General features: G+C 34.9%; 1 protein-coding gene across 2 annotated transcripts in view; it reads left to right on the top strand.

Moving 5' to 3' along the window:
- Positions 1-25213, top strand: part of NAV3 (neuron navigator 3) — a 607457-nt gene that overhangs the window by 519478 nt on the left and 62766 nt on the right. For both annotated transcript variants that reach the window (XM_080659233.1, XM_080659232.1), the window contains exons 18-23: positions 1362-1522; positions 3050-3238; positions 6016-6068; positions 12056-12079; positions 14821-14898; positions 23802-23885. In XM_080659233.1, coding sequence (XP_080515359.1) covers positions 1362-1522; positions 3050-3238; positions 6016-6068; positions 12056-12079; positions 14821-14898; positions 23802-23885 — 589 coding nt within the window. The remainder of the gene's footprint in view (positions 1-1361; positions 1523-3049; positions 3239-6015; positions 6069-12055; positions 12080-14820; positions 14899-23801; positions 23886-25213) is intronic.

Below are 25213 nucleotides of genomic sequence, written 5' to 3'. Positions count from 1 at the left end.
AGAAGTAGGTGAGATAGCCCTCAGGTAGAGAAGCTCTTAGAGGACAAGACCCAAATTAAATCCAATGTAAATACCATTTATGGGGACAGCAACTTTGGTAGAATGCAGAAATCACTTCTGGAAATTAAAATTAACTTCCCTAACTTTTGCATCTTGGGGGTATATGTTTGCAAAACCTCAAATCCCATATAGTGTACGGATGTGGCCAGGTAATATTGAAAGGATGCTCTAATTTGAAGCAAGAAAAATATATTTTCATCATCAGAGGACAAATACTATAATTAGGTATGAATTTTTAATGAATCCTTTTGGTAAAAATTCAAGAGTTTTAATTTCTGTGTGTTTTTTTAAGAGTGCTTATATCTATCAGATTAATTTAAATATTAATTAGTCAAGTGTTACATAACCTCAAAATAACTTTTCAGTTCATCATAAAAAGTAAAAAGGAAATATAATTCATGCCCATCCATTATTGCACACTTTTATCTGAGGGGGAGATGTAGAATGAACTATAAAGGATCTATGACACCATATGAACATAAAAAGTTGATTGCTCTTTGGTGCTAAGAATTTACTTATTCTGGTGAAAGTGAGTACTGGCCCAATAGGTCTTCCACAGTATCTCTTTTATCTCCAGTTCCTTAGCAATAGCAAACAGCTTGCAATTAGTCCATTTTAAGATTCTGTTCTATAGTGTATCTATAATAATAAAAGTGTAATATGCTAATTAGACTGGAGTCGTTCTGGACGACCTTCCGGACAAAGCCAGGGCTGTGAGGGCCGAGATAAGCCGCTGCAGCTGCGAGGGCCAAGCCCCTTGCACAAATTTTGTGCACTGGGCCTCTAGTTTTCTAATAAAGTAAAAACATTCTCCCTCCTTCTTTAAAAAAAAAAAAATCTAGATATGATGTCAAGTGGCATTTTAACCAGAGAAATATTTTCCTTTGCTTAAAAAAAGAGAGCTGTTAATTTATGTTTCATTCCCTCTGCTTTTCTATGACAATCACTCCAATTCCCTTGTCCACCATTTTCAGTCTATGTTTCATCCTTTTCGAACCCTCCTACGCACTGTGCTATTGAGTCCTTCTCAATTAACTCGGCTGTCTGCTCATTGTTTTTAATTTTCAACTACATATCTCACAAAAGCATACTTTTTTTTCAAAATTCTCTTTTCATTTCCCTGTGAGATTCAAACAGATGGTGTCAAATCATCTGGAAGAACTAAGCACTTATAATTCAATTCAATCTATTTGAGAATGTTGTTTAGTCTGAACAATAAGCTCCTCTCACTTGCTTTCCTCTCTTGCTATTGCTTTGCCCCTTTAGATGTGCTTAAGTGTCTCAGCTGTGCTGTTTTGCAGATACACCCCATCATCGCGGCAGGCCAACCAAGAAGAGGGCAAAGAGTGGTTGCGCTCCCATTCAACCGGCGGGCTGCAGGACACCGGCAGCCAGTCACCTCTGGTCTCCCCTTCTGCCATGTCAGCTTCTGCAACAGGAAAATACCACTTCTCAAACTTGGGTAAAATAGTCTAAAACAACAATTTCACCTCAGTCCTTTCACCACCCACCCTCAAAGGAGCCCCTATATCTCTCCCAAAAATTATTTATTTAAAGAAGCGATAAAGGCACCCTAAGAGTACTTTTATTTGTGTGATTGCTTACTGTTCATGAAATAATTTCCAAATATTATGCAGTTTGTTGCTCATGACAACAACTTGACATAGGTTGTTATTTTACAGTCTAAGATCCCAAGGGGCATAGACCTGAAAAGAAACCCCACCACTAGTAAGAAGCAGAGACAATCACTGGTTCCAAACACCGGACTCTAAGCCTAGGGGATTTTTTACACTTCAAAAGGAGGAGGACATCTCCTTGTATTTTCTTTAAAATGTATTTAAAAACCCTTACAACAAATTAATCATCTTGTTTGTAGAAAAATAGAAATAATTATTTTTAAAAATGTGACTTTATGACTCCAAGATAATTTCTTTCACTGTTTTAAAGTTAAAACCCTCAAATGCATATGACATTTTCTATTAAATTAATGCACTGCGAAAAAATTTGGATAAATATGATAAAAAAATAAATCACTAACTAGCTTAGCCATTGGATTACTTTGTGCTTAGAATCAGTTGTATAAAATATAAAATCATTGGTATAAACAGAAGGATGTAAGAAGTCTAAACATGCCAGTTATTATTTAATAGATCCAATTTTTTCCATCCAAAATACATTTTTGGATAAAACTTTATGATTGATAACAGCCCCAATGAGGCATCTCAAACCTTGTAAGACTCATTGTCATCTTCCCACGAGTGATAACAATTGCTCACATTGGTTTTCCACCTTGGGCAAGGGTTACCGTGTAGAAGATTTACTATCAACCTGCAACTACCAAGTTCTATGTGTTTGGTGGACTGTTCTGCATACAGAGTGATGTTTAAACACCCTTTTATGGAAGTGCTCTGTATCTATGTTTGTGCTTTCAGGGGTCTGTCCACCTTGAATGACTTTCTACCCCACTTTCTCTGCTCACCCTTCAAGCTATTCAGAATTAACCCCTTTCTTCTATACTCACGGAAACAGAATCTTAGCTGGAAGAGACCTAGGCAAAGACTGGAAGCTTGGGAAATTTAGATTTCTTATATTTTCTTTTATTTTTTTATTTTGCTTTTCCCATTAAAGTGGTATATTCTTCTCTAAAAAAACCTGCAGACTCTAGGAAGACAATCTTTTCTTCATAGGCTAACTGAAAATGTCATGTTATTATATTTCTAGCATGAACAATAGAGGTAACTTGCTGGTTTTGTTTAAGATTACTTTAGTAATTGACATACTGCTCTCATGAAAGTGCTAGGATAAAAGAGGGCCTCCCTGCACCTGTTAGTGACCATTTCAGAGGCAGACTCTTGGCTTATCTTAAATAGAGACACCCTATAGATTTATGCTTCCATAAGAATCGGAATCACGTTTTCACTTTCTATCAACCTGCTAGTTTTATCACCCAAGCCCCATAATAACAGGCTATGTGTGCTTTGTTTTTCAGTGAGTCCAACAAATCTGTCTCAATTTAACCTTCCCGGGCCCAGCATGATGCGCTCAAATAGCATCCCAGCACAAGACTCTTCCTTCGACCTCTACGATGACTCCCAGCTCTGTGGGAGTGCCATGTCTCTGGAGGAAAGGCCCCGTGCTATCAGTCATTCAGGCTCCTTTCGAGACAGCATGGAAGAAGGTAGGTGTGGAGGGAGATAAAGGTGAAGTTACTTTATTTAACTCTGAGATTAAAACTATCACATCACAAGAATTCCTGAAGAGTCAATAAAGGAGGTTGCAAACGCTTATTTGATGAGCCCTGAAGCTTGAAGAAGTTTCAGTCTGCATTATTTTTCTTTCTTTATGTATTTGGAAACATGCCAGAAATTGTTTCGATTAATACTGGACTATAGAATAGTTCAGAATAAATTCTCATGCAAAAATTTACATAATTTTAGAGATTATTTGCCCTCACATATCAAATGTCAGAGTGAATGTTTTGTTTGACATCTCTGTTAAAGGGCCATAAGGGTATAAGAATCAGAAAAACTTACCTTATGAAACTACCATGTTCTCAGAAACTTCCTCTTGTGCTAGTTTTATATCATCTCACTTTATAATTCATATTGTATCTACTTTTTGCTTTATAAGTTACATTTCCTTATTTAATGCAATGAAATTCTCACCTGTCCTAATAAATTTATTTGTAGTTGTAAAGTGCTACATGAACACTTTATAAAAAATTCAGGAGGCTTAATTGATTTTCAAATGTATATAATTTTCTAAACTATAAAACCTCAAATGTCAAAGTTGATAATAATACTGGGAGATTTTCCTCTTTGATTTAATGAGTGATTTTAAGTACTCATAAAGGAAACGTGGCACTCACATTATAAAGCATATCAGTTAAAGGTAAAATGAAACTAAATGTAGAAGTTCAAATTGATTAGAATAAAATCAAACATTAAATTGTCCATACTCTCCTATTCCTTAATAATTATGTATAAAAGAAAGAACTTCAGATCTTGAAACTTACTAGGGCTTAAGACTCTGGCCACCCATTTATTTGTGGAATGAACATGAGCAAATTTCCTAACTTTATTACCCCTAATTTCTGCACCTGTAATTCTGCAGGTTTGTTATGAGGATGAAATTAAAGTAAAGAATAGTTTTGTTCCTTTCTCTGTCCCCTCCCTACCTTCTTATTTAAAGTATCTGTGATTGAAAGCTCAGGCAGCTGTGAAAATTAGCTCAGGGTTTTCAGGTCACCACTGTGCACTTAAGGTGCTGGCACTAAATCAGTTCACCACAGATGCCACTGCTTTTGAGATAGTCACCAAACCACTGAGCTCACTGTGAGAAAGAATGGATTCTACCCTGAGAGTCACCTGATTACTGCAGTGCAGATAGAAAAAGAGATAAATAATCTCCAGTGTTGTCTCTGCTTTTCTGAAATGGTTCTTTCACCCTCTTCATAGGCAGGCCTCTTATAATACTGCAGAAATAAATTGCGAAGCATGCTGATGGATTTCTAGAGTGCCTCATTTACAAACAGAATGCTGTTCATATGCTGGGAAACTCTGGCCTTCCGTTTATGAGTTTTAAATAATCTGCATCTCTGGATAAGAGCCTGAGTGGGCAAGATGGCTTTTTGATGGCTATGCATTGAATACTGAATTATTATAATTCTTAAAGTGTGGTGTAGAATCAAGGAATCATTGGGCTGGAGAGATAGAAGGGAGTTTAATGATGTACTGCCCAATACTCACAGTGAAAGATGAGGAAACTAAGCCACAAAATTTAAGATCATAGACCTGTAAGTATTAAGTGATCATAAGTAATACAGTAAATGGCAGAAATACTGCAAAAGTAGCAGAAAATTAACTGAAAATGGATCTCCAGATTCATTGTTCACCTTCTTTCTGGTGTACCTCACTAGTTCATGCCAGGTTGAAAGAATGTGCTTTAAAAAAAAAAGACACATTTTGCAGGTCTCACTGAATGGTAGTATTTGCAGTTTTCCCCATTCTCTCCAGACCAGGGCGTAAGCACCTCCCAGGTGTTCTTGTCGTACCCATCATTGCTCTCGATCATACTTATATTACTCTATTGTAATCATCTTTTTAGTTGTGTATCTTTCTACTTCTTTTTAAGCTCCTAGGATAGTGTCATTAATTTTGTAGTCCCAGGATCTAGCAAGCGCCTGTCATATTATGTATACTCAACTAATGTTTATTTAATGGATCTGTAAGCAGAAATAACTTGATAATATCCCACAGTGAAAAGGTGAAGGACTTTTCTACAAATACAATGAAGTACAATTTTATCCACATTTTGGGTTTAATATATTGGATTTCCAGATGTATACAGCACTCTGTTAATTGAGACAGTGTTTTGATATACCTGGATAAGAAACACCATGCAATTCCCATTCTTAATTTCAGTGAGACACCACCTTGAAATAATAAGTATTTTTCTATCACTAAAATTACAAAAGGAACAATGATTCTCCATTTAAAAAATCATAATCAACTCATCAGAAATAATAAACTAACAAACTGGATAAAATGCTTACTTACTTGAAAGTACATGGAGAAAAATATTGAAAATGTATTTTTGTGGTATAAAAATCAAATAAAATAAAATACATAAAGCTATTTAAAGTTTTAAGGTTTATGGCAACTGTAGTTCAGGTTTTTATTCTTTTCTGATTATTAAATCTGTAGGCGTTTATAGTTTTCAATACGTGCAAAGCATTTCCTCTATAACATGATAAATAAGGTACTTTAAGGGGTAGGTATGCACTCTTTCCATGTCTCAACATTTTATGTACAAAAAAAAAATGACAACAGACTTATTCTCGGATTCTTTTGTCTAGCAGTTATGATTTTATTTCTCTGTTCTTCACTCTAGTAAAGACATGGTGTTCAGAACAGATTCTTCAATTTTCCTCTTGTTCTCTTTTGTTTTCCCCAGTTCATGGCTCTTCGTTGTCACTGGTATCCAGCACTTCTTCTCTTTACTCTACAGTAAGTATTGGCTGTTAAGGAAAAGCTTCTGCCTTTGCCAGGAATGCATATGATTAAATAGACTGACATTTATACAGAAGTTGCACAGTGAAACAAGGGCTGTAAGTGAAATACTCTAAGCTACTGCATACCCGATAAACTGGCAAGTACTGTAATAGCTCTTCTGTGGTCCACTTCCCTGAGCTTCCACTTGACTTTTGTGTGCTCATTATAATCCATTTATGGAAGGAAAACTGAATTTCACAAAACCTGTTGGGGTATAACTTGGAGTCCCTGAAATCGTGTAGTATGGTCTACCATAATTTTATAATATTGAATCGTTTTCCTTGTTTGGTTCCCTGAGCTGTGACTGATCATTGCATTGTTCTACGGTATTTTTTAATAGTATTTTTAAAGTTTATCTTTTAAAAAATATTATACCAAAGGGTAAAGGCTTCAAAAGCTTAGATATTTTTTATAATCTTCTGAAATAGAATATAATTTTTAAAACTTTATTTCTTAAGACAGAAATGCCAATTTGTCAAGTCATTTCCCCAATATGTGAAATTATATTTTATTTTTATCAAGGTGAGTTTTCTGTCTACTTAACATAATTTAATATTTTTTTAAAAAATAGTCTTTAGGATTTTATTTTTATAGGAGGGTTCTTTCATGCCTAGGTAAGAGTGAGGTATATTTAGCTTACTGAATTTCACTGAGACTTGAGTAGTATGAATAATTATTAATCCAGCATTGAAAGGTTCATAAAAAGTTCACAGCCTTGGCTGTTAACTGAGCAATTAAACATTAAGGGAAATACTGATTTTTTTTTCACTCATTTTTGTTAGGTTCAAATGTTATATCCCTCTTTTTGTAAATTCATCTTAATATTTATTGCTTTACATAGTTACTCAAAATTAGACTATCACCAGCAGAGACAATATTTTTCTTATCATATCTCCTTTTAATGATTAAAATTGCCAATAGATTCTGTAACTGAAGAAATCACTATTAGTGTTTAGATAATCTACTGAGTTAAGCAAATAGATAAAGAAGTGAGAAATGTGAAAATGTATTGGGAAAAAATGCCTAAGAGAAATATGTTAAGAGCTAGTATCCCTCCAATTGAGCCAATGCTACTACTTAACAGGGAGATGTATTCTAACTGAAGCCATTGCAACTAAAGTCTCTATCTAACATGAAAAGATGCAGCATCATTATAATCATACTAGAGGCCCAGTACATGAAATTTGTGCGTGGGTAGGGTTCCTAGGCCTGGCCAGTGATCAGGCCCGATTGGGGCCTTCCGGCTGCCAGCTGGGGCCTTTCTTTGTTCCACGCCACCCCCTGGTGGTCAGTGCACATCATAGTGAGTGATAGAACTCCCAGTCTCCTGGCTGAACTCCTGTGGGGACACTTTGCATGTTAGCCTTTTATATATATAGATTTTAAATATACACAAATTTTAAATATTTTGTAGCAAAATTTGGATAAAACTACCTTTATGAAACATAAGAAAAACTCAAAAATAAAAAGAGCATGGGTAGAATAAAACAGATGGCTAATTAGTATATACCAGAGTCCAGTAGATCTTCTGTGGTAATAAACTGTTCTATAACTGCACTGTATCATAGAGTAGCCATACATAACTATTGGATATTTGAAGTGTGTCTCTTGTGACAGGAGAGTCAATTTTTTAAATTTAATTAAACTTAAAAAAGCATATATGTCAAGTAGCTACTATATTGGATATTGCAGGTTTATTGTGAACAAAGGAAGTACATTTAAAAAATGCTTCTCATTTAAGTTAGTAAACATAAATGAGAAGTATTAAGAGTACAATATGAAATGTGAACAGAGATGAAAATAAAGAGACTATATACACATATTTATTGGCCAACATTTAGAGATAAATTGGGTCCTGGTGTTAAGTGTGAAAAGCCACATGGTTAGGTGATCAAGCCACATGAGAAGGTGATATTATTAGGAAATTAGTAAATTTAAATAGTTGTATTAGAAATTATGTAAATTATATACTTCAATTAATAAATAACCTGTAATAAAACAATGCATATTTGGAGAATTAATAAACAGAAAAATTAAAGATCATGAGGAGTTATTATCTCTACCCTCCTTACCATGCATTGAGATTTAACTGACAATGATAAAATATCTGTGGAAGTGCTTTTCAAATAGGAACTGAAAAGGCAATTTGTCATTATTTCTATGCCTTCTTAAGGACTCTGGGTAAAGATTCTGTTGATTTGCATTCTTGCCTGTCTATATGAGTAATTATTATGTGGCATCAGGCAAGTTGCTAAATTTCTTTGGACTATAACTATAAAATAAAGTTGGAAAACAGTAGACAGAGCCACCCATGGTTTTTCTGAAATAAGTAGAGAAGACCAGGGACATTGTATACCATAAATCACAAAATGTTGTTAATTGTGTGGTTCTAGAAAGCACCATTTATATCATAATCCATGTAATAGTATCATTTGTTATACCCTTCCTTCTGCTTACGCTGGGCTTTTCTTGTTGCTCTCTTTCTAACTCTTTGAGTTGTAAGGTTAGATAATTTATTACCATTGTTTCTTGTTTTTTGAGATAGGCTTGTAGAGCTATGAACTTCCCCTTCAAGACTGCTTTCACAGTGTCCCATAGATTTTGGTTTGTAGTGTTTTCATTGTCATTTGTTGCCATGATGCTTTTTATTTCTTCTTTGATCTCTTTGGTAACCCAGTCATTGTTTAATAGCATGCTATTTAGCCTCCAGGTGTTTGATGTTTTTATTGTTTTTTATTGTAGTTGATTTCTAGTTTTATGCCATTCTGATCTGAGAAGATGCTTGATATGATTTCTATCTTCTTGAATTTGAAGAGACTTTGTCTGTGTCCCAATATAGTATCATTTGAAGTATGCCCTGCACAACTAACACAACTGTACATGGTGTTCCTTCGTAAAATAATTAGTGTTTAATATAGATGATGTGTTGTAGAATTGTGCACCTGAAACACATATAATTTGTTAACCAGTGTCATTCCAATAAATTCAATAAATGGTGGGGGGGGGAGTAGAAAAAAAAAGAATGAATGTTCAGGAAGAAAAAGTTTCCTTTTTTGCAAGAACATTAGGCACTATCTCTATTAGGTAAAATACTGCTCCTATTAAACATGGGTATAAACCATGTTTACTGCAATGCTCTCATTTATGCAATTTATGGAATTACATATTTTGCTTTAAAATATTAAAACACACTAACAAAAATGGCTTGTTGGAAAGAAACTTTACCTGTAAAATCACCAATCTAACAAATCCCATTGGAAGAATTCTTTCTTCACACGTAGCTCTATTAAAACCTCTACCAATTATAGCTGGGAAAATTTTTCATATGTATCTTGTTATAAAGTGTGTAAATCACCTTCTAGAATTCCTGAATCAAAAGATTCTGGGGGGTTGCAAACTCTTTACAAATAACAGGCCCAGTCTGATCTGCCAAGTTATTACCTTCGTATGCTTGTTTTTTAATCCAAACCAACACTGTGAAATCGGAGCTTAAAAATAAAAAAAATTTAAATTTATTTTTAAAAATAACCAAAATATCTAAAAACACTGAGATGAAATTCCTCCAGGGCTACATTCCCCTGGCATCGCCCACTTTAGATATTGGTATGTGCTTTCAGGCCAGACTCAGTCTCCACCTCCTCTTCTTTTCTTCCTGAAGTTGAGTTTGGGTGTTATTATTGTGCTATGGATTTCTCATAGGAAATTAAAAACTCCTCATTATCCATGTTCTTATGGAAAGTGAGAAAATAGAAGATAGCCTAAGAAGGTATGCAATTTTATTTTTAGGTCTCAGAACCCTTTTTATTCTTCATATGCCTGAACCTGTAATGCATTTACACTTTCCTATTTTTGCAATAGATGTTTTCTGAATGGTTATACTGTATCTTAAAAACTTTATTGAACCTGATTTGTTCTTGGAGTCTGATTTCGTGTTGGTATAATAAGAGCAAGGGCCATGTTTAGTTTATTTAGATCCCTTTTGCATTTTTTACTAAGACACAGCTAATACTAAAGTAAATATATTTTTTTAATTTGTAAATTTAAACAGATGAATGAATGGCCAAACAATGGCTTACAGAATAATGAATAATGTCATATATTTTTTTAGGTAAGGTATTTTATAATGTTTACCATCCTTCAGTACATTGGGCTTGCTTTAAAATCATTGTTTAAAATAGAAAGTAATAGCATGTCATGCCTAACCCACTGAAAAAAAATAATATTCTGGTTCATTGCTTCAACTTTATAGTAACACCTAACCAGTATTAACAGCCAGGTGTAGGAAAGAAGGTGAATATTACAGCAAAAGATAATTCTGAAAAGTCAGCAATGAGAGAAGTCATTATATACAGTATATAAAGAATTAATGTGTAATAATTACCCTTATAACTAGTATATGTAACTTATCCTGGGCATGTTTAATGAAAAAAGTGACCATTTCTTGACTATTTATAAAATATAGAATACATTGGTGGTTTGAAATACACAAGTTATTTATTGAGTATCAGTTTTCTATAGTCTTTGCAAGCGTTGAAGCAGGATTTGGGCAGAATAAACTGGCAATAAATATGCAAAGTTCTAGGGAAACCAAATAGCCATAGTTAATTGTGTTATATATCTTATGGCAAACACCCTGCAGCTTTTTCTTGATTTTATGAAATGTTTATTTTAAAATTCCCTCCCTAGTTATGATTCAGAAACCAAACTTATATGAAACCTTGACATTATTAAATTTAAAAATGTTTTTACTTAAAAAATTAAAGTTGAGATGTAAATATTCAAGCTTTATGTTAGCATTTATTTTTAAAACAATTTTATTATAAAGGCTTTTAAGATTCTACTATTTAACCATTCTTTTATTTAACCACTATATTACTAACTATACATTTTTAAGAGTAGAGACAATATAGGAAAGACAAAACTCAAAAGATGCTTTTACATAGAAATATTTCGATGTTTAAAATACTTTGTCGTGCTTTATGTTTTCTGGAGGAAAAGAAGATATAAAAAGTGGTTCAGGTATTATCTGCATCAATTAATCAGGCAATACCCCCAAAAAAGAGATAAGAGCTTGTTTTTCAGCTTTGGATCTGCTCAAAGCAATAAGCTCTTGTACTGTTCAGCGATATTATGCATTCTCCAGCTTTTTCCAGAATGAGAGAGCTTCCCAAATGTAAAGGCGCACAGAATCCATACTCTGGCATTTTGCAGCCCAGCACAAAGAAAAAAAGCAGAGCTGGGAGTCTTCTGCAACTAAAGCCAAACACACCCACACCGCCAGTTTCTACTGCAATCTTCCTTTGCATCATCTGCATAAACTGATGTTCCTCAGCCACTTTGATCACCAACTTAACCCTGGACATCTTAGTGTTTTTCTGACTTAATAAACATAATTAATAGTGATTAGGAAAACTAAAAGAAAATAGAAACTAAAGACCTGATTTCTGTGATTATCAGTAGAGGTCAATATTTTTCCTGCAGCTTTATTGGGTGTTATTTATGATCTGTAAATCACAGAATAAAATTAGAACTCCTAAAACTTGGCTGCAGATCCCTACAATTTCATGGAGTCTGCATCCTATAATCTGAATTTTAAAAATCCAACATTTTTAACCTATTTTTTTAGAGTATAATTTGACAACTATTTTGTTTTTGGTCTGGATCTTAGAGCAATACTATCTCAAATTTATCCTTTGCTTTTAAGGCATATTATATACCCATAAGTCAAATAAACTATATTTTAAAATACTACATGGCTTATATATAAAGAAATATTCACTTGTAATTCTAAAGGTCCCTGTTCTTACTGTTTTAATATGCATTTTACTATATTCTTGTTAGATCATAATATTTTAAATACAAAGTATAATTATTTTACTCTTACATGTGAAGTGAATTGACATTATTTATAATATTTTTTTTTTTGCATTTCTCTTTTTCAGGCTGAAGAAAAGGCTCATTCAGAGGTAAAAAACTTGTAGCGTTTTTATTTTTTACTACGATGGTATACATTTATGCTGAAATGAGGTTTTCTCCCACTAGAGGGCTCTGTTACAATAGCATACCCCTCCAGTTATGGATACAAATAAATGAAGTAGTTGATAAAAGGTCTTGGATATTTCCTCATAAAAGAAAATGAAAGGCAGTGTTTAGAAGCAAACTCTCCTCTCACATTATAGATTGGAGTCTTAGCTAATAAATTGTGTCTAGTAGCAAGCACTCATAAAATATTTGATGGATGAATGAGTGTGCAGTCTTTCTATTTTATTAGTCTCTTTTCCCCCACAGCCTATAAAACTAACTGCATAGGATTGAGGAAACTATTGAATCTTGAGCTGCAGACCTCCACAATGCAGGTTGCCAGCATCCCCGCCTATCTCGTTGGTGCCAGGACTTTGCTGCCTGTAGTCACCACTTTCTATCTACTGTGGTATATTGTTCTAATCACATACATTTCAGGAGTCACACTTCCTTGCAATCACATACAAATCAGAATTCAACCTGGAGAGAATATTCTTTTTCTGTCTCTTTGTATAAGAGTTGTGTTGGCCAAGAAGAGCAGGAGGACTTTAATTAGGCCTTTATTCAAGGTACAGTAATGTCTATTTGATTGCTTTACACTGAGGCAATCAGACCACAGAGAAAATACATGTCTTGGCAACAGTCTCTACAAAGAAACTCTTTCCTTTGAAGTCATATTTTATTAGCCTTTAATGTAAAATTTGTGATGTGCTTCAAAATACTGAAAAAGTATTGATTGTGCCAATTTGATCTTTGTAATTGCTAGACCAGAAAAGTGATTATGTTGTTTTTTTTTAAAAAACAAAACAAAAACATTTTATTTGCATTTTATGGACATAGAAGGCTTCTAACATTGATCATAATATAGCTATTGAAGTATAAAAATGCCACATCTACTTGCCTTATTAGTAATTATCCAACTCCCCTTTTATCATTCATGTCCCAGAATGAGACATGGTTGTTAAAAAAATAATTTACAGTACTTGTCATGTAATAGAGACTGTTAATCTGAGAAAGCTTCTTTGAATTTGGTTTAAGAACAATATGGATTCTTTGATTTCTGAGACTATTTGGTCATCATCATAGGAGTGTAATTCAAAAATTAATTGGGGCTGGGATGTTTCTCTTTTTAAAAAACAGGAGTGGAAAGGAATCGCATTTTCCGAAATTATAAAAAGTCCTCTATCTCTGCTTCCAGCTTCCAGCTCACTTCTTTTTTAGTCTCTCAATATTGACCACCATTTCTTCTCCACCAAAATAGAATGTGGAGGGGCAAAAAAGGAAAAAGACAAGTAATGAACTGTGTCAAGAATTCTCTTTCAAACTGAGGCAATATTCCAAAAGTTCAAATACAACCAAAGAAGACTTGTTTTTGTAAAAATGGGAAGCATCAGACTATTTGGCATTTAAATAACTAAAATCCCTTGAGACCAGAAGTTTACTTGTTTACTTATAAATGCTTTACTTTTATGAATCACTTTATATTTCATGGCAACGTGAGACATGCAGGTTAAACTTTGAAAGTGCTTAAATTAAAATTTTAAATATAATTTCATATATTCTTCTAGTTTTCTGGTTCAGTTTTATTCAAGGGTTAACTTAACTGAAATGGAAAACATTTTTGCATGTTTATTTTGTTGTTTTATTTAGTTACTAGAGGCCCAATGCACGAAATTCATGCACTGCAGGTGGGGGGTGCCTCAGCCCGGCCTGTGCCCTCTCGCAGTCCAGGAGCCCTTGGGAGATGTCCAACTGATGGCTTAGGCCTGCTCCCCATGGGGATCAGGCCTAAGTTGGCAGTCGGACTCCTTAGCGCTGCCACAGAGGCGGGAGAGGCTACCGCCACCACCACTGCTCTCACCAGCCATGAGCCCAGTTTCTGGCAGACCACCAAGGGGCAGCTCTTGCATTGAGTGTCTGCCCCCTGGTGGTCAGTGTGTGTCATAGCGACCAGTCATTCCACCGTTTGGTCAATTTGCATATTAGCCTTTTATTATGTGAAATTTGCACAGTATTACTGATTTTCCCCTTATTTTTAAACTATGGATAATTTATAAAGCCTTTTTTAGTAACTTACTGAATAAAGGGCATTACAATCAAGATTTGGGATGAGTGTTAGCCATTAAAACTCCTGTCATTTTCAAATATGGGATCATTAAATATTGAATTAGAACCAGCTTTCAGTGACTGCAGGATTTCTACATCTCTGAGAAGTCGCCAAACATAAAGTTAAAATAAACATGCAAAAAAAAAAAAAACTGATAGAAAAATAACACGGAGTGCTTTTCACTCAAAAGATCCCAAAATATGTATATGTATCTTTAATTTTTGAAAGAACAGATTTTACTACCTGAATTTTATTACTACAAATTTCTGTAAAGAATCAATAAAGAGTAAACTGATTCTTGAGTCAGGCAGGGATGGCAAATGGAACAAGTAAGCACGCCTTACTTGGCAGATCAGAGTCCCTGCTTTGACATAGGCACTTATCCCTCTTCTGATCTTTGGCTTTTGATTGCTACTGTGCAGCCAGTATTCACATTTCTTTAATTTTTCAGAAATTGCTACTGATACAGTTGGGGTAGAAGGAGCTAACTGTAATATTTGCTTTGCTTGCTTGGATTAAATTTTAGTTTTATGTCAAAATCTGCTGGCATATTGAATTGATTTTTTTAATTACATTCAGCAAATTCATAAACTGCGGAGAGAGCTGGTTGCATCTCAAGAAAAAGTGGCTACCCTCACATCTCAGCTTTCAGCAAATGTAAGTCACTTTTGATTTTGTGATACATTAAAGCAGACTTTTAGATAGTAAATAGGATAATTTTAGTAACAGATTTGCACACTTAAATGTCAAAAATTATACAGACTTAAGTCACTAAGCTGTGGGACTCGTATAAAGTCAAACTTTCCTGTACCCTGAGTAATAAAATATAAACCCGAATTGATAAGGATTCATACTGTAGTTGAAATGGCTTTTTGTTTCTTATAAGATTGGAAGTATTAGTAACAGCAACAAAGGTTATTTCTTTTTTTGTTTCTTATTTTTATCACTCCCCATACATAAGACTTTCTCAAGCCACAATATTATTAGGGATTGATAGAGATTAACGTTGGAAGATAAAAAATGCATACGCCCTGCCTCCTTCAGTACCATTTTTAGACAATTAGTTAAGCATTCACTTCCTTCTAAAAAAAGTTAACTTAGGTCTAATTTTGGGTATCTTAGCTATATTGTAAATGAGATATATTTCTCTCACCAACCTGGGCAGCCTTCTCATAGTTTAAGCAGCAGAGAACAGCGAAAATGATGACAGTGAAGACCATTAATTATATTAACATTTACTGAAGTTCTTCCAATGTGCCGGGGAGTACATAGATTTAGAGTAATAAACAGCCTGTCGCATTGTGCCTCATCCTAAGGAACAATGGTGTTAGAAACAACAGTGAGGGGTAAGCAAGCTCCCGCTATTTTGCCATATGTCCTGCCACCTTCAGTCAACATTAATCTGCTCAGTTCCATTGTAGAGCTCTGGGCCCGTTGCCTGCCTCACTTCTCTATGCTCTCCACTGAGTTTTCTATCTCCTAGGCAAAGCCTGACAGAGCAAGACTGAGCAGGTGTAGCCCCCCTGGGTATGACTTGAATAAGTGAGATTTTTTAAATGGAAAATTATGGTGTAATAAAACTTTCACAGTATATAAGTAAATCATCTCACTCACAATGTATTCATTTTAGCATTGTATTTGAATTGATTTTATCTTTTCATCTTTCGGGGAATCTAAATTTTGGATTGATTGACTATATTTATTTTTTATGGATGTTGTTAGGAGATTCATAAAAATGATAGTACATTTTAGAAAATTGTTTAGGCAACATTGATAGAGAACAGTATTATTCAACCTATATTTTGTGTCTAAGTATAACTCTTAAATAGCTCAATAGCGGTTGTAAATTTTATACAATAAACAGTATAGTGGTATAAAACACTCCTGTCTAGGTACCTTAATTTGTACCCAGAGGACATATTACAATGAAAATGCCAAAATACTCTGGGTTCTGTTTATCTCCAACAAGGAAGGCTTCATGATAGACCCCGTGCATTGGATAGTCAAGATACTTCCAGATATCTTTAATGAATTCTCAGGGTTTTATTTTATTTTTGAATCTCTCTTATGTAGACTTATATACTCAGATATTGCAATAATAAGTGGCTGCTATACATTGTGGAATTTGGGCTTTTACACAGTAATTTTTTTTAATATATATTTTTATTTATTTCAGAGAGGAAGGGAGAGGAAGAGAGAGATAGAAACATCAATGATGAGAGGGAATCATTGATTGGCTGCCTCCTGCACGTTGGACTGGGCCTGCAACTCAGGCATGTGCCCTTGACTGGAATCAAACCTGGGACCCTTCGGTCCCCAGGCCAATGCTCTATCCACTGAGCCAAACCAGCTAGGGCTACACAGTAATTTTTAAGCTATTTCCATTTAAAAAGCAATACATGCTTTTTCTGGCATGTTGCTCAGTAGATTGGAGCACTGTTCTGTACATGGAAAGGTTGTGGGTTTGATACCTGGTCAGGGCTCTTACAGGAGGCAACCAATCAATGTTTTTCACATCAGTCTCTCTCTCTCTCTCTCTCTCGCTCTCACTCTCACTCTCACTCTCGCTCTCGCTCTCTGTGTGTGTGTGTCTCCCTCTCATTCTTCCCTTTTCTCTAAAATCAATAAATATATCCTCAGGTAAGGATAAAAAACATATTTTTAAAAAGTAATACATGCTTATTTTATTAAAAAGAAAAACTAGCCCTGGCTGGTGTAGCTCAGTTGGTTGGGCATCTTCCAGTGTACCAGGAGATTGCTGGTTCAGCTCCTAGTCAGGGCACCTGCCCAGGTTGCAGGCAGCTCCATTCCCGGTGGGGGGTGTGCAGGAGGCAGCTGATCGATGTTGCTCTCTCACATTGATGTTTCTATCTCTCTCCCCTCTATCTTCCTCTCTCTCTAAAAATCAGTAAAGTATTCTTTAAAACAAAAGAAAACACAAAAAACTAAAATTAAAAAAATTTTAAATAAAAAGGCATTATTTGTTTTTCCTTCTGAGATTCTCATCCCGTTCATGGTTATTGTTTTCTTGTGTTTCCTTTCAACATTATTTTTTTACTAGAGGCCCAATACACGGTTCATGCAAGGGGCTCGGCCCTTGCAGCCCTGGCTTCGTCCGGAAGGTGGTCTGGACAGTCGTTCAGCTGTTATGCCATCTGGTCTAATTAGCATATTATGCTTTTATTATTATAGATATACCCACTAACAAATATACAAAACCCTCTTGCAAAGGCTTACTACACACACACACACACACACACACACACACACACACACGGAACCTAATTCTAACATGGGGGGATGTTCTTGGGGGATCAAATCTTCACCATTGTTCCAAAAGGGAGCAAACATTTTAAAACAATGTCAGCCACTTCTGCTCAAATCATGCATATCACACTATTTTCACCATGTTTTCATGACTGTGGAGTATGTATTCTCAGCTGGGTGTTGGTATTACCATCAAATGGTAAAAATTGATTCCTGTGGTGGAAAAGTAAACTCACCATTTCATGTATAAAGCACAGATATACATAGGGTGTATAAGCAGGTATCCAGTGTACCTGTGGCATTAACTGGCATGGAGGAAGAAGTAATAAGGGAAAATAATATCTGTAGTCTCTCCCTGGGAGGTGATAATTGTTTTTAAAAGTAATAAACAGAATTAGAGGAAGTGGTGCCAAATAGATGATTTTGTTTGAAAAGTCTAGTCTTAGAGAAAAAGTGCAAATATTTCCAGCTTCCCTAATGTTTATCTATGTTATCACCAGAAGTGCATTTTGCACATAAATGTGAGCTTAAAATATATCCTATTTTGCGTGATCTTTTTTTTACTTTATAATGCATTTTAGAAATCTTCTCAAATCACCTTAGATCTACTAAAACAAACAAACAAACAAACAAAAAACAACTGTGCATAGAAGCTTTATTTTTTAATAGTGAAAAAAATAGAAACAACCAAAATGTCTCTTAATAGGTCAATGGATAAACAAACTGATGTATCCATACCATGGACTACTGCTCAGCAGTAAAAAGAAATGAACCATTGCTACCCACACTTGGGTGGATATCTCCAAGTTAACTCTAAGCTGAGTGGAAAAGCACCCTTTCAAAAGGTCACATGATATGTAACTCCATCTGTATAACATTCTAGAAAGGCACAAATGAACAGCAACTTAATGGTTGTCAAGGATTAGGGATGGTGGTCACCTTTCTCCCTGAGAGGTGGGTGGCTGTAACTGTAAAAGTATTTCAATGAAGTAATCATTACTTATGTGAATCTACATATTTGTACCAATATTGAATTCCTGGTTTTGATATCACACCATAATTATGTAAGATGTAACCCACTGTGGGAAACTGGGTAAAGGGTACATGGGTCCTCTCAATACTCTCTTTGCACTTCTTGTGAACCTATAAGTATTTCAAATTAAAAAATAAAATAAAACACAAAGGAACTACCACAGTTTTTGAAAGAGATGTCTAGTTTTCAGTTTCTTATGTATTTCAACCTTATTTCACCATTTACTACTTCTTTATTTTGTGGTGATGTGGATTGTTAAAGCTTTTTGCCATCATATACTTTGATTGCTGCAATGACAAAAGATGAAAGTGAAAAAATTAAGGTAATGAAGATATTCATTATCTTCTACTCTACAAGAAGTTTATTAAAAAAATCACTTTAAGGGTAAACATTTTAGTAGCCAAGAACTTGTATAAATGGATGCATATGTAAATATTTATAAAATAACTTTAATGTCAATTCTATTTTGAACATTTTAATGGATCATTATAATGAAAAAGAATGGAGTTTGCATATTTATGTCAATTTGTATTTTTAATGATATTATCTTTATACATTTAGAAATTTCAGTTATTCACAGGTTACCTTTTTACTATAAATCATGTTGAAATTTATGTTTGCTTTATTAAGATGTCATTTTAGATTCCATAGTCCATAATGAATTATGAGAGGATTAAGTTAATACCTAATAATTTTTATCAGTTCTAAGCAAAACTGCTACATTTGTATTTCATTCAGAGTGTTTTACTTTGTTGCCCCTGAGTTAATATCCATTGATGTAAATAATATATACATATATTTTAACATACATGCCCAGGAATTAATCATAAACTGAATAAAATATTCCTGTATAGAATTTCTTCAACTTAAGTCCCAGTCTTTTTTTTTTTTAAATCTTGTGAAGTTCCTATTTGGAAGTAGGTGTAAGCCTTTTATTTATTAGTTTATTCAGACTACAAGTAAACTTTTTTACCTTAATTTTTGGGGTATGTTTTATAATTGATGTATCACCTGTTTGGACCTGGTATGACTACATTTATATGGAATCCACATAATAATCCCTGTTTTAACATTTAAACTTGAAACTTACTCCTCTACTTGAAACTGCTCCTTTACTAAAATGCTTTTTACCCCTTTGTTAAAAGGGGTGGTGGTCAGGCAGAAAGGTATCCTATGAGCTCACCTCTCCTTTGACTGGCAGAGTCTAACCTCCATTCAGTAGAATGTGCACTGACTTTCCCGCCCACTTGAGAAGTTCTTTGAACAGAGCTGCATAAAGCCCTGGCAAGACTCTTTGTAAAGCTAATCTACTAGGATGTCTTTAAAAGGCAGAGAGGGCTTGTTGACAAGCGCTATTGCCTGGCCTTCCCTAAACCAATACCCCATCAAGGAACAGAAAGAAAACAGGAGCCCCAGAAGCAAAGGCAACTGCGGATGTGTGGTCACATCGTACAGTCAGCCAGGGGCCTTCTCGCCTCTCGCCCACACCTTCGTGCAGCCAAGTCAGGTGGGATGCATCTGTTTGTGTTTTAATATCATGTCTTTACACATCTCAGCCCTTAGAGAATTTGGAAGTGAGCACTAATGCTACTTATTACTACCATTTTTCACAGACATCACTGAATGTACTTTCTTTTGCCTTTCAACATGTAAGTCTTTTACACAGAAATCTCTTGGGTATTATTTTGTTTTGGAATTGTGTCCTATTTCTTTGCTCTATTTAATATTTTTGTATATCCTGCCAGTTACTCTTGCTTTCCTACATCTCCTTTAAGAGAAAACTAGTTTGCACATATACACTATGACAGACAGTGAAGGGCCAATTATATATAGTAAAAGCAATGTGAAACCTTATTTATGATAGTTTCAGAGTCATTTTCAGCTCATCTAACAATGGATTTTCAAATGTAAAGTCATATGTATCTATCCATTCATCCTCATATTAATATGTGTGTAAAGTACTTTTATTTGGTTGACAGACTATCACTGAATTCTAAATGAACAAATGAAATGCAAGCATTTTTCATAATATTTCTTCTCATTATTTGGTAGCACAATAATTCTCTTTACATGTCTATTCTGATTAAGTTGTGTGTTTTCCAAACTAAAGATAGTAGGTGTTAATATCTTCCCTTAACTAATATTTAGTCTTGTCTAATTTATTACCTTGACAGACTCCACCAAACATGAGTTGGGACACATTCATCATCATATTGAGAAAATTTTACTCTGGCTTGAAAATTATGCAACTGCTAAAAGAAAAGCCAGAAACAAGTAAACTATGATTAACAACCCTCCTAAAAATCCACAATTTTTTAAGAAGTCATCATTTTATAAAGTTTTTCAGACAAAATAGATTGTCCTATAGTTTAATCAGTTTTATTTTCTATATTCTCTCTATTCAGGTGGAAAAAAAATCATCCCTGGTAGAAATGGTTTCCCTTATTTACTTCATGTACTCCCTCTTAATTAATCCAATTAGTGAGAAATTTAATATTTTATACATTCAAAGTAACAAAATTGACCTGATACACTAAGCCAACACAATATAAATTTAAAGCAATATTTCACTAACATACTTTTAACATATTTTTCATTGAGAACAATGTGACTCAAAATGTTCTTTTGTAACCAGTTTTCTTGTGAATAATTAATGAAGAGCAATTTTCCAAAGACTGAAAACTGACATTCTCATGGTGAATGTTTTATATTTATTTACTCACGGCTCCAAAATATAAGCAATATATTTGTACAGCATATTCTTCATGGCCTTGCTTTCTTTGTCATATTTTTAACACCTGTTGAACTGAAAAAAATATGCACAAAGTAAAGGAATTTACTTCAAGTTTATATATGTAAGGACTCACAAGTCCAACAATTCAAACTTATAATTCTTCAGGAGAATTAAAACTTAGCAATAGTAAGTAGAAACTTGCATTTCTTTTAGTAAATGTTAACAAAGGTATTCTGCCAGAATTTTCAATATTTTAAAATAAAACAAGCAATATTAGTTATGATGCAGTAACCCATTGCAGGGTCATAGATTATTTCTAATAGTTTAAGCTGAAATCAGCACAAATGGTTATTATGGACAAATGTATTATAAATTACACAGAGCAATGCTTTCAGCATAATCTAGCTCCTACACACCACATGGATGAATCTGAAAAACGCAATGTTAAGGAAAACAGTCACACACAAAAATGCTGCCTTTTGATTCTACTTGAGTGTTTTCAAAATAGGCAAAGCTAAAACACAGTTTTAGGGATATAAGCTTGTGTAGTAACACTATAAAGAGAAGCAAGAAATAATTACTACAAATGTTACAACAGTTATCTCTGGGGAAAGGAGAGGGGACGGGAATGGGGGAGGGGCAGGGGAGGACTTCTAGCACTTTCAGCTGTCCTATCTCTTGACTGGGCTAGTGAGTGCATGAATGTTTACTATGTGATAAACCAGTGAGCTTCACATCTTCATTTTGTTCACTTTTTTACATATCTTTACATTTTAAAAAAGGTTAAGTATAGAAAAAAGTGGGACATGGCCTTATGTAAATTTCTGAGGGTAATAAGTCTGATGTAATGACGTTCCTTGTCATTGAAAACATTTTAAACTATAAGATAATACTCCTTTTTTTTTAAAAGTATTTTTTACCCTGCCCTGGCCTGTGTGGCTCAGCTGGTTGGAGCATAGTCCCATACACCAAAATGTGTCCGGTTTGATAATGGTTGGGGTGCATGTGAGAGGCAACCGGTGGATGTTTCTCTTTCACATTGATGTTTTTCTCCCTCTGTCTCTTTCCCCTCCTCTGCCTGAAGTCAATTTTTTTTTAAAAAAAAAGTGTTATTTATCCCATTAAGTCTGCTAACAAACTTTTAGTATAATTCTCGGGATGTGTGGGTTTGAGAGAAGGGGAAGGGGGGAAATGGGAGGAGGGGATCAGAAAAGAATAAAGAATCGTACTGATGGTTTGAAGATGAATAGGCATGCCCTCTCCAAGTTATCTCTCTCTATATTACAGCATCAGGAAAGGAAAGGCTGCCCAGGTTAAATTTAGAGCTCGGAACAAAGACACCTTTGTATCATGATGCTAATGGAAGGGACTTGTGCATTCTAGCTGGTGCCAATAATGGAATAAACGTCTAGCTCTTACTAATACTGGAATAAACTTGTAGTGCCCTAATTCTTAGAACTCCCGGGATCTACTTGATAGTAGGTACCTCAGCTTTTCAGCTCCGCTGGAGTTACAAGGTGAAGTGTTGCGAGTCCTCTCACTTCCTTCCCTCAAAAAATTAATCTTAGGCAAGGATTGCCAAATGTCCTCACACACATAGTTTATTATAGATGTAGGTTGTATCCCTTTAAGTGGACACACTATAAAACTGATCAGTTTGAGATAATATACCTGGAGTTCTGCCTCATGCCGCAGTGTAAGATTGCAGCACCTCCTCATGCTTAACATTTTGTGGGTCAAGCTGTTGCAAAATGGCGTGTGAATAAAAACTGGCCTATTTTAGAGCTATAATAAGATTGTCAAACACTGAATCATACAACTTCTGGTTATCTACTGCAATAGGTGTAATTCTCTGAGATTTAAAATAAAACCGCAAAGCCACCAAAACTTAATGTTAAATAAAATAGAGCTGATTGTTATTTCTAGCTGGCCTACCTACTCTTCCTTAGTTGAAAGGAATAAAGTAGAAATAAAAACCCTTTTATTGAAAAGAATTTGGAAAGTCAAGACAACTCTTTTCGATTCAATTCTTTGGAAGCAGACAAAGGAAAGATAATGTTATAGCTGTCGGCAGATGCCTGACACTGGAAGGAGAGTGTCATTATAATCGAGGAGCTAACAATATCTTCAAAGGTCATCATTCAGGTACAAAAGTGAAGGCAATTTGTCCATTGACCTCTGCCTGGGCTTTCGGTCTAAAACCTTGGCAACTCAGAACTTTATTCGGTATTTTATGTGTCAAATCCTCCATGATGGGCGAGCTAGAAGATGTCATTATTTGCAAAATGCCTTCAAGAAGGTGAACTCACGTGAAATGTCAAGAGACTGAAACCCTGGTTTTAAGCTGAAGATGTTAAAATGATAGGTGAAGATTTGTGTTAATGGAGAGTCGCCATTGGAAGCTAACTATGATGGTGCTTCAAGAGTCAGAATGCCTGAAATTAAGCATGTTGTAGAGTGAAGCATTTTCATCCATCCACATAGGGTTCTGACATTGAACATGTGTTCCTTCCATTTTGTTCACAGGCTCACCTCGTGGCAGCTTTTGAAAAGAGTTTAGGGAATATGACTGGTCGACTGCAAAGTCTTACCATGACAGCGGAACAAAAGGTATGTCCAGGAATTGCCACTGGGGCTTAAAATAAGACGGCAAGTTGCATAGGATGTTTAAACCTATTACCTGAGATGCTGCTCCTTAAAAAAAAAATACTGCAGAACATCCATCCTGTGATAAATTGGAGCAATGACAAGGTAATGCCTTTTCATATTTTCACTTAAGGATTTATGATTCAGATTAATCCATATTGGAACACACACACATATGCACACACCTGCAGTTCTAGGCGATCTACTGTTTTACCTCTAACTGTAACTATTAAAATAATGCCAGCTATTAAAAAAGAGAAATAAATGTAGAGGAGGAGAGTTAGACTATTTTAGGCACAATTTGTTATACAGTTGATAAAATTGCACTCTGACAAGAATTTTCACAAATGCCAATCAGAAGGCCTTTGGCTGAGATACGCATGAAGAAGGCCTGGAACAGGTGTTAGGATTCTACAAGGTAAGGGCTTTAAGTTACAGCTCCTATGGGACAAGGGACAATCCTGTGTAATTTTTTAGTAAAAATGACTAGTTGGCACCTGGGGATGCTGTCTTTTAAGTAAAATTAAATTATACCAAAAACTTAAAAAAATAAACATGAAGTATTTTATGAATTAGAAAAAGGAATACTAAAAAGGAAGAAACACAGGATAGAATTTTGTTCACAAAAGCAGAAGGATGAACATTTACATGCTTCCTAGAAACAGCCTGGACACTTTCCATGCGATGCCCAATAACTTACCTCTGCCATTAGCGTGGTGGCCCTAACCTGAGTCTGGATGGGTATCAGGGACACGTGAAGTTTCTCAAGTGGTATGAAAGTGTTTTTTAAAACTGCATGTGTGTATAATGTAAGCAGATGTCTACAGTTTTCATCTAATGCTCAAAGGGATTCATAATCTAAGAGGTTTTGGATATTTCCAGAATCACTATATCTAGCTACAGGGATGCCTTCTATTTTGTCTTTAGTCTTATAAAGTGTGATATAGTAAAGTTAAAACACACACACACACAAACAAACGGAATGAAGAGCCCAATTAAACCAAAAGAGAAAATCAAATAGCCCTATAATTGCCTGCTATAATTAGCAAACTGTATTCTATATGCCCTTATCTTCCTTTCTCCTATTTCATAGCTTTCTCCTGCCCATGAAAGAGAACACTGTCCATCACTGTCAAACCTGTTCTGCAAGGGAAGATAACAAAGTCCTTTTGAACACATCAATCGTATCTTAGTCTTTTTTTGGATGGGGGTTACCATTTACCTCTTCACTGTGTAACCTAAGAAGTCAGTAAACATAATTACAAGGGCCTTTTAGGACAGCTGAATGGGAA

The sequence above is a fragment of the Plecotus auritus genome (assembly GCF_963455305.1).
Source record: "Plecotus auritus genome assembly, chromosome: 3".
Lineage (NCBI taxonomy): Eukaryota > Metazoa > Chordata > Mammalia > Chiroptera > Vespertilionidae > Plecotus > Plecotus auritus.
Note: the sequence above shows the minus strand (reverse complement) of the source record. Positions and strands in the feature narration are given on the sequence as shown.